The following is an 11,396-nucleotide window of genomic DNA, read 5'->3' on the forward strand; positions in this document are numbered from 1 at the left end:
TATCACTGATGAATATAGATGCAAAAATCCTCAACAAAATACTAGCAAACAGAATCCAACAACACATTAAAAGGATCATACACCACGATCAAGTGGGATTTATCCAAGGGATGCAAGGATTCTTCAATATATGCAAATCAATCAATGTGATAGACCATATTAACAAATTGAAGAAGAAAAACCATATCATCATCTCAATAGATGCAGAAAAAGCTTTTGATAAAATTCAACACCCATTTATGATAAAAAACTTTCCAGAAGGTGGGCATGAAGGGAACATACCTCAATATAATAAAGGCCATATATGAGAAACCCACAGCAAACATCATTCTCAATGGTGAAAAACTGAAAGCATTCCTAAGACCAGGAACAAGACAAGGTTGTCCACGCTCACCATTATTATTCAACATAGTTTTGGAACTCCTAGCCATGGCAATCAGAGAAGAAAAAGAAATAAAAGGAATACAAATTGGAAAAGAAGAAGTAAAACTGTCACTGTTTGCAGATGACATGATACTATACATAGAGAATCCTAAAGATGTCACCAGAAAACTACTAGAGCTAATCAATGAATTTGGTAAAGTTGCAGGATGCAAAATTAATGCACAGAAATCTCTGGTATTCTTATACACTAATGATGAAAAATCTGAAAGAGAAATTAAGGAAACACTCCCATTTACCACTGCAACAAAAAGAAGAAAATACCTAGGAATAAACCTACCTAGGGAGACAAAAGACCTGTATGCAGAAAACTATAAGACACTGATGAGAGAAATTAAAGATGATACAAACAGATGGAGAGATATACCATGTTCTTGGATTGGAAGAATCAATATTGTGAAAATGACTCTACTACCCAAAGCAATCTACAGATTCAATGCAATCCCTGTCAAATTACCAATGGCATTTTTTACAGAACTAGAACAAAAAATCTTAAGATTTGTATGGAGACACAAAAGACCCTGAATAGCCAAAGCGGTCTTGAGGATAAAAAATGGAGCTGGAGGAATCAGACTCTCTGACTTCAGACTATACTACAAAGCTACAGTAATCAAGACAATATGGTACTGGCACAAAAACAGAAATATGGATCAGTGGAACAGGATAGAAAGCCCAGAGATAATCCCACACACCCATGGTCAACTAATCTGTGACAAAGGGGGCAATGATATACAATGGAGAAAGGACAGCCTCTTCAATAAGTGGTGCTGGGAAAACTGGACAGCTACATGTAAAAGAATGAAATTAGAACGTTCCCTAACACTACACAAAAAAATAAACTCAAAATGGATTAAAAACCTAAATGTAAGACCGGACACTATAAAACTCTTAGAGGAAAACATAGGAAGAACACTCTTTGACATAAAACACAGCAAGATCTTTTTTGATCCACCTCCTAGAGTAATGGGAAAAAAACAAAAATAAACAAATGGGACCTAATGAAACTTAAAAGTGTTTGCACAGCAAAGGAAACTACAAACAAGATGAAAAGACAACCCTCAGAATGGGAGAAAATATTTGCAGACGAATCAATGGACAACAGATGAATCTCCAAAATATATAAACAGCTCATGCAGCTCAATATTAAAAAAACAAACAACCCAATCCAAAAATGGGCAGAAGACCTAAACAGACATTTCTCCAAACAAGACATACAGATGGCCAAGAAGCACATGAAAAGCTGCTCAACATCACTAATTATCAGAAATGCAACTCAAAACTAGAATGAGGTATCACCTCACACCAGTCAGAATGGGCATCAACCGAAAATCTACAAATGACAAATGGTGGAGAGGGTGTGGAGAAAAGGGAACCCTCTTGCACTGTTGGTGGGAATGTAAATTGATATAGCCACTATGGAGAACTGTATGGAGGTTCCTTAAAAAACTAAAAATAGAATTACCATATGACCCAGCAATCCTACTACTGGGCATATACCCAGAGAAAACCATAATTCAAAAAGACACATGCACCCGCATGTTCATTGCAGCACTATTGACAATAGCCAGGTCATGGAAGCAACCTAAATGCCCATTGACAGACGAAGGGATAAAGAAGAAATGGTACATATATACAATGGAATATGACTCAGCCATAAAAAGTAATGAAATTGGGTCATATGCAGAGACATTGATGGATCTAGAGACTGTCATTCAGTGTGAAGTAAGTCAGAAAGAGAAAAACAAATATTGTATATTAACACATATATGTGGAACGTAGGAAAATGGTACAGATGAACCAGTGTGCAGGGCAGAAATTGAGACACAGATGTAGAGAACAAACGTATGGACAGCAAGGGGGGAAAGTGGGGGTGGGGTGGGGGTGGGATGAATTGGGAGATTGGGATCAACATGTATACACTAATATGTATAAAATGGATAACTAATAAGAACCTGCTGTATAAAAACATAAAATAAAATAAAAAACAGTGACTGGAGATAGAAATATTTCAAATAGGAGATAAATCAGTGTGTGTACATGTGTATGTGCTTGTGTGTGTATGTGTGTGGGCTGATGTGTATGATTAGTGTGTGTGCGTCCAGGTAAGAGAAGCAGGATTGTGGCTTAACAACTTAAGTGGTACTAAGCTGAGTCTGACTCCACCATGCCACTGGGGGCATTCAGGGGTTAATTGTTACTGGTGTGTCGCTGTGTGGGGTGGTGCCCTTCTGGGGGCCATTTGCAGAAATGACTAGGAGTGTCTTGGATAGATTTTAAGGTAAGGGAAGAGAAAATGGGAACACAGATTTGGTGTGAGGAACATGACTCAGTGTGAAAGGGAAGGGAGTAGTTTTCATTCTAGATCTGCCTTCCCTTTCTGTCCGGCCTAGGCACTTACTTGTGTAGGTAAAAGTACACTAAAGCTCTTCTGTCACCACAGTTTCCATATGTGGTAACCCAGCTACATGCAGGGAATCAAGGCAAACCTTTCTTCCAGTTCATTGGGGAGCAGGTGGCCTGGCCAAGGACACCAGGCTCAGCTTGGGTTTTGGAGAGAGCAGTGGCAGGAGTGTCACCATGGCATGGGAAGCAGGAAGGAGAAACCCCATGGAGATTCCATGGAGCTCCCAGACATATTTGGGAGTGGGGGGTAGACTAGGGCAGGGCTGGATTCGGCTCTTGTGGGTGGAAATGGAGCCAGAGAAACAGGGTTTTACTTCTCTCTTCTGTTTCTCTCATGGAGGTGCCGGCTTTGACTCCAGGCTGGAATGACCTGGGAATCACCGGTGACAGGAGGGGTATGAATCCAGTTACATTTATTGAAAGCCTGTCATTGCTGGAACTCATTGAAAACAAGCTTATTTTACAAAGCCAATGAAAAGAACTTGTAAGACTTGTTATAATTTAGTGAAATTGATCAATAAAAAGAATTTACTTTGCATAGATGTGGATAACAAACGAATGACAAAATCTCCAGGATTAGAACCTATTAAGGCTATCATATCCTATTTGCATCATACACTTGTGGTCGTATGGCCCTCCTCTCTCCCCTCAGTCTCTCTCAGCCAACTCAGGCCTGTCAGTCAGGAGGTGTCCAGTATCTGGCAGCATCTCAGCATCTCCACTCAGGCCTCCACTCACCCAGCAGCTTCTCCCAGAAGAGCAGCTAGGAATCCTGGCGATCAGGGACTCCCACTGGGTCACCTTTAATTGTGGTGAAGTGTTCTGCTTTTCAATTGAGTACTGTGGTTACCATGGGCAAGGCGCTGTGTTAGGCAGATTGGGGAAATCTGCATGGCTCCACACACTGCCTTCACCCTTAGGAGTGTTTCAGGAGAGTGAACACACTGAAATTAGAAAAGGAAGAGAAAAGAAAGCAACAGAAGGACAGTGTCATGTAGTGTTCATGTCCTGATGTAGTCTCATTTGTTTACTTTTTCTTTTAGTGCTTGTGCTTCTGGTGTCATATCCAAAAATATCATTGTCAAGACGGATGTCAAGGAGCTTTTTCTGCAAGGACAATTTTAACGGACCCTGGAGGAGTGGAGGGCGCTGTCAGATTTGCCCACTAGGGGGCGGGCTTGGCCAACTCACTGGCCCCTTGTGAGCTGGGCGGTGGTGGCCTGTCCATCTTCTTTCCCCACAAAGGTTTCCACAACCCCTTCAGAAGTGAGTGCTTGAAAAACACCATTTTTCTTTTGTAGTTCTTGAAAAGGACTACTCAGAAAATTATGAAAATACAGAAAACCACAAAGAAAATTTATCCACAGTCTTAGAACACTGGGAGTCCACTAGCATTTTAGTGTGGAATGAGTTGACTTTTCCTTTTTAAAGTAGCAACTGGCATCTCAATTCCTTTTGTGTGGGGGGGGTTCTATTTCCTTTCTTCATGTATTCTTTTTCTTTTTCTTTTTTTGAGAAAAATAAACTGGTTTATTTTCTGGGTTCAGAGCGGGAGGACATCTTGTCCCTGGATACAGGAAGGAGAGAGATGGGGTGTGGGGACTGGGTGTCCTCTGACAAAAGGGATTCAGAGCTGGGAGGAAGCTGGATGACCTGGCTCTTTTTTGGCAACAAATGCAAAATCGTTTGTTGCACTGTGTGAATGGGTATTTTAGGGGTGCTGTGCGGAGGTGTTAATTTCACATCTAGGTCAAAACAAACACCATAAACATGGAGTCTGGGATGAGGGAACTCAGGAGGCCATGAGCACAGAAACCCACGTGAAGCTGCAGAAATCTGGAGCTTTGGACTTCAGGCATTTGGACATGTACAGTTTGTGGTGAATTGACAGGGGTGAGTCAGCTATACCCGGAAATCTGGGGAAAGGAAAACATCTGGCTGGGTTATTGTGTCATGCTAGAAATATACCACTGGAATCATGCTGTTATTATATATATATATATATATATATATGTATGTATGTATGTATGTATGTATGTATGTATGTATGTATGTATCAATACACCACTACTCCTTCCAGTGACCAGAGGAGACATCAGCTACCAATTCATGGGAGCTGATACTCAAGAAGAAACTTTCTGCTCATCTTGGCTTAAACATAATACCCATTCTAGAGAGGACAATCCTCTTATAAGGCCTTTGATGGATGATTCAAGGCTTCCCACATTTGCCTCCAACTTTTCTCTCTAGCTCTAAACAACGACATGCCATCAAATGGAATGCTCTCTGGTGCCCAACAAAGCCTTCACTGTTCTTGTATTACTTTGTAAGTCTTTGGAGGTCTCCAGCAGTGCTCCCACCTCAATAACATTCCAGCATCCTTCAGTGAGTATCCAAGAGCTGCTTCTGCAGCAAAGTGTTCTAACCATTTAAGCTTCAGAGGAGTTTATGTGATCACTTCTTCATTTAAATCTTCACAGCACTCTGTATATTTTAGTAAACCCTAGCAAGTGTTTTGCCACCAAGACTTCTTCCATGGTTAATGCTTTTTGTTTCCTGTTTAAGAAACCACGTCTGCCCCAATTTACCTAAGTATCAATCAAATCACATTTTTGACAGCCAGGAAAGAAGTCTGCTAGGAAAAATATTGTAAAGTGGGGAGCAGCGAGGAGGCTGCTAAGGAGAAGATCAGGCCACAATTGTCAGGACTTTATTCATCACTTAGTCAAAAGATTTAACCAATGTATAGATGGAGATGGTATGTTTGGGATGTTCAATGAGATATTCCTGTAGGTCATTTGTTGTAATTACAGCAATTTGGGAGTTCCCTGGTGGGCTAGTGGTTAGTATGTCGCACTTTCTCTGCAGAGGCTCAGGTTCGATCCCTGGTCAGGGAACCATCCTGTATGTCGTGCAGCGCAGCCGAAAAATACCAAAAAAAAATAATAATAATAATAAATTTTTAAAATAACAGAAATTTGAAGTAAAAGGAGGTAGAGTGAATAACACTATTTGCCATTTCCTCAAGATGCTCTGTGAATATGAAGAATGTATCGGGCCATAGAGCAAGGACTAACACCCTATAGCTCGTGGACTATAGTACAGTCTGCCAGTTGCTTTCATAAATATGTCTTACTGGAACATGTATTGTCTATGACTGCTTTTGTACTGTAACAGCAGAGTTAAGGAGTTGAGACAGAGACTGTGTTGCCCACAATGCTGAAAATAGTTACTACCTGGGCCTTTAAAAATATTAGCAATCTCTGCTAGAGAACATTATTATAGCTGTGATTACCATTCCTGGGATCCTTGAGACTCACCAGATGGTAGAAACTGCTGATGGTGTGCCAGGGACCCCTGGACAAAAGTACAGACACCCTCTGGGGTATTTTTTGGTTATTTGAAATGTTTCAATGCTTCCTATGAGACATAATTTAATTAAACCATAACAAGAATCTAAAATAGAGCAAAGGATTGCCTCTGGTCTTGCATTCTGCTGTAAGAATATTTGCACACTTGTTGCTTTGAATTGTCTTTGTTAGAGAAGAGAGAATGGAAACCCAAATGAAAATGAGAGACATATATGGACGTCGTCATTGTCAGTCATCTGGGGATAATTAGAGGAGACAGATGACCTTGAGGGAAAGGACCATATCCATGGACATAGGATATGTGCACAGTGCCTGATTCCAGGCAGCCTTTGGTGTGGGTCCTCTTAAAAGGGGGATGCTCAAGTCTCTGCTCTGCTCGGTTCCCAAAAACAGCCCACAAGTTAAAAAGAGAGACCTCTGTGTTGGACAGCTAACAAGGGCAGATCATGTCTTCATAGTATCTTAATTAGGAAATAAAGGGATTTGTAAAAAAAATCATTTTTGACTGATGTCTCTCCCTTAGCATCCTGGATCTTGTATTCATTGACTCAAACAACAATACTTTTTATGCTACTGAAATCTGGCAAGATGAAGAAAATTTCCCCTGATCCTTGGACCGTGACAAGAGACTATGGGTCAGGATGGGGACTGGGGCTCCCAGCAAGAACTGTCATTTCTATGTCTGATGGAAGGGAGGTGACTTCCCTGAGGATCGACTTTCTTGGAGTTTTCTTTCTCTCAGAACCCACAGAGATGAAGAATGGTTTCGTTTCTTTGGTGCTGCTGCTATTATTAGCAGAGGCTTCTGGTGCTATGACTTCTGTCATCATCCCAGAAATCAAGAATGCATTGCTCAACAATGACGTTTCTTTTCCTGTACACACACACACACACACACACACACACACACACACATTTGGTTGACTGAAATGGCAATGTATTTGCTGTGTGATACTGTGTAAGAAACTAGCTCTTTCAGTTCCTCCTCTGAAAATGGGGTTATTGACCACCTACCTTCTGGGGCTGTTGTGAATATCAAGTAAGATGATCCCTGTGAATGGCCTCACTTGATTAATGTAGCTTGTTGTTGCCCATAATGATAACAGTACTAACAAATAACATTTTCAGATGCTTTCCATGTGCCAGGCAATGTTACAGGCACTTTATATGTATCTCATTTAATCCTCACAAAAGATATAAGAAATCTAAGCTCAGAAAGGCTAAACAACTTACACAAGGTCACAAAAAGAATGTGTTAATTTCATCTGCCACTTAGTTCTCAGGTCCTGAGTCCTGGTTTTTAAGGTTTCCTTTCTTTTTCTGTGTAAATCAGGTTCCTAGCAGGAAACTGATGTTGAACTCAAGCTGAGTAATTAAAGAAAGTTGAATAAGAAGTGGTTTGGGTTCAGAGATAAGAAGAGATGATGTAACACCCTGGGGCTAATAACACACTAGGGCCCCAAGCCCCAAGAGAAAGGAGAAGTTATAGGAACCTGAAAAAAGAAGTGTAAACAGAAGGCCAACTGACAGCACCTGTGGGCTTCAGCAGAGGAAGGTTCTGCAGGGTGGAAGCCCCAGAAGCGACAAGGATACTACTCCCTCCCTCTGAGCTCTTGTGTCTCCCTTTGGCCAAACCCACTGGGAAGCCAGAGACCATGGAGCTGACGGTGACAGTCTGCTGGGGAAGGATGCAGAGTGGATCTGAAGGGGCAAGTGGAAACTATCGAGTCCTGACTCCATGGAGTCATAATGCCTACATTTCTTGGTTTACAGAAATGCATGCTCAGAAGCAAAAACTTAGAGGTAGAGGAGAAGGAAACACAGAGAAATAAATAAAGATAAAAAGTATTGCTAACATTTTGGTGTATACCTTCCCCAAGAAGCAAACTTAGAGAACCACCCTCACGTGTCACTACCAAATCTTCTACCTGCCTAAATCTATGCCTTCAGCCTGCCTTCCCTTCCATAGTTTGGATGAATTATCCCTAGTGTTTTAAAAAAAAACGGTTCAGCATCATAATTTTGTTCTAGTTCACATCCCATGTCACCTCCTTAAAGACTTCTCTCCAGCAATTGTCAGCTCTTTGGTATCACAGTTTTTCCATCCCTACTGCAGCACTCTCATCAGCACATAAACATTCATTAATATCACCCACTTTCAAACATAATCTCCCCTCAGCCATCTCCAGCTATAGCCACCCAAGTTCCTGCTTTTACAGCGAAACTACTCAGAAGAACTGTCTCCTCACTTCTTGTTTTCTCAACTCATTGCAAAAGAGCATTTCCTTCATCACTTTTTTTTTTTTTTCCAGTAGGCGGGCCTCTCACTGTTGTGGCCTCTCCCTTTGCGGAGCACAGGCTCCGGAATCGCAGGCTCAGCAGCCATGGCTCACGGACCCAGCCGCTCCGCAGTATGTGGGATCCTCCCGGACCGGGGCACGAACGCGTGTACCCTGCATCGGCAGGCGGACTCTCAACCACTGCGCCACCAGGGAAGCCCGGAAAGGATATTCCTTAAAAAAAATTTTTTTTAAATTAATTTTTATTGGAGTATGGTTGCTTTACGATGTTGTGTTAGCCTCTACTGCACAACAAAATGAATCAGCCAGACACATACAGATATCCCCTCCCTTTTGGACTTCCCTCCCATTTAGGTTACCACAGTGCATTATGTAGAGTTCCCTGTGCTATACAGTATGTTCCCATCAGTTGTCTATTTTATACATAGTATCAATAGTGTATATGTGTCAATCCCAGTCTCCCAATAGGATATTCTTTTTTGACTGGGGTTGACACCCTTTAGGAGGAGAATGCTATTTGTCATGCTCCCCATTTCTTGTCTGGTGAATCTGTGCTATGTCTCAGAGTGTTCATCTTTCTGTTTCCGCCCACCCCCACCACAGTGAGACCACAAAGAACTCCTTGGACAGCAGCCTACGGCAACTAAAATGCCATTTCACCTGGAACTTGGTAGAGGGAGAAAATTCCTTGGATGATTTTGAAGACAGTGTAACCTGACTGAGTTTCAGAACAGCGAATTCCAAGCCACAATGTGCAACATATTGGCCTACATAAAACACTGCAGAGGCCAGCACGAGGCAGCCCTGGGATGCTTACGGCAGGCTGAAGAGTTCATCCAGCGAGAGCACGCTGACCAGGCAGAGATCAGAAGCCTGGTCACCTGGGGAAACTACACCTGGGTCTACTACCACCTGGGAAGATTCTCAGAAGCTCAGGTTTATGTAGACTAGGTGAAACAAGTATGCCAGAAGTATTCCAGCCTCTACAGAATTGAGAGTCCTGAGATGCATTGTGAGGAAGGGTGGACACGGTTAAGGTGTGGAGGAAACCAAAATGAAAGGGCCAAGGTGTGTTTTGAGAAGGCTCTGGAAAAGAAACCCAAGACCCAGAATTCTCCTCTGGACTGGCCATCGCGAGCTACCGTCTGGATAACTGGCCACCGTCTCAGAATCCCGTTGACCCTTTGAGGCAAGCCATTCAGCTGAATCCTGACAACCAGTATGTCAAAGTCCTCTTGGCCCTGAGACTTCAAAAGATTAATAAAGAAGGTGAAGGAGAGAGGTCAGTCAAAGAAGCTTTGGAGAAAGCTCCATTGGCAACAGATGTGCTTCGTGGGGCAGCAAAGCTGTATGGAAGAAAAGGTGACCTGGACCAAGCTATAGAACTCCTGAGAAAGGCTCTAAAATGCATGCCAAACAACACCTACCTGCATTGCCACATTGGGTGCTACTATAGGGCCAAAGTCCTTCAAATACAGAAAATGGGTGGGAAAAGAGAGAAGTTACAGGAACTAATAGGACACGCTCTAGATCATTTAAAGAGAGCTGATGAGAGCAATGGAAATTTCTTCCATATCTGCTCCTGTATCGCCTGTCTCTCTTCACAAGCATGTCGGTATGAAGACGCAGAGTATTACTTTCAAAAACAATTCAGCAAAGAGCTTCCTCCTGTAGCCAAACAAGTGCTCCATCTGCGATATTGCAACTTTCAGCTGTATCAAATGAAGTGTGAAGACAAGGCCATCCACCATTTTATGACAGGTGTGAAAATAAACCAGGAGTCAAAGGAGAGAGAAAAAAATGTAAAACAGACTGCAAAAATTTGCCAAAATCAACCTCTCAAAAAACAGAGCAGATCCTAAGGCTTTGCATCTCTTGGCGTTTCTTCAGGAACTGAATGGAGAAATGCAGCCAGCAGAGAAAAACTCTGAGAGGGTTTTGGACTCTGGAAACCTCATCCCTTTAGCATCTTTAAGCGAGGAATAAGAATCGGAATGTGGTACCCATAGGGCTACTGCTGGAAGGGAGCTGAAACCCTTCCACCAAGTTGGTATTCAAAATATTTAACAACTGGTATGGCATTGGCATGGACTTAGGCCCTGGCCACAGTACAGGATCAGGGTTAAGGAGAAACTCTGCTGGGTAAGTGTTAACACTTGAATGGCTCACAGAGTTCTGGGAGGGGGACTAGATTGGGTGAAGGTCCTGGGGCTCAGTAAAGGGGCTATTTCCCAATTGACCTCTTGGGATCAGTTGGCACTGTGACATTCCCTCTGTGGGGTGATGTCTTGGGTTTGTTTCTATGTTTCTATAAAGCAGTCAGATACCTCACACCTGTAACACTGTGGTCCTTTTAAGCAATGTTTTTCCATCCTTGGAGTCATTTTAGATCCTGTACAGATTGGTCCTGTGATACAGTTCAATGCAGGCTGTCCCAAAATATGCCAGTGGCATACTGATTACTCGGAATTTGTTGCTTGAGAAAACAGCCAGCGCAAGAAGAACACTCTGACCGTCCTCTGAAAGCAGGAAATAAATCTCCCATGTGAAAGGTACCCTCACTGTAGCAGGAGGTAGGGAGACATCCTTGTCACCGGAGACAGGGAACTGAGGGCCGAGAAGGCTATGTAAACCAGGTCTGCTTAGATTCTCCACTAATTCGTACCCAAGCCCAAGTTTCTTTGCCTTGGCAATTCCTCACAAATTTATTATTTCTTTGCCTAAAAGGTATAAAAGCTGCTTGCTTTGGTCACTTCTTAGGCTGTATCTATGAGACCTCCATATGTATGAAATTAACTTAGATTTTCTCCTGTTCATTTGTCTTGTGTCAATTTAATTATTAGATCAGCCAGAGGAACCCCAAAGGGTAAGGTGAAATTGC

At 42.3% G+C, this 11,396-nt stretch overlaps 1 protein-coding gene across 1 annotated transcript; it reads left to right on the forward strand.

Annotated features, from left to right (window-relative positions):
* The first annotated feature begins 8,964 nt into the window (after positions 1–8,964).
* On the forward strand, positions 8,965–10,560 carry LOC309798050 (interferon-induced protein with tetratricopeptide repeats 2-like). The gene is given in 5 exon segments (XM_082646381.1): positions 8,965–9,225; positions 9,228–9,463; positions 9,467–9,617; positions 9,620–10,320; positions 10,322–10,560. Coding segments are annotated over 5 exon segments (1,422 nt in total). The 5' UTR covers positions 8,965–9,071; the 3' UTR covers positions 10,502–10,560.
* Positions 10,561–11,396: the final 836 nt, after the last annotated feature.

Source organism: Mesoplodon mirus, assembly GCF_964341445.2.
Source record: "Mesoplodon mirus genome assembly, contig: HAP1_SCAFFOLD_1472, whole genome shotgun sequence".
NCBI lineage: Eukaryota > Metazoa > Chordata > Mammalia > Artiodactyla > Ziphiidae > Mesoplodon > Mesoplodon mirus.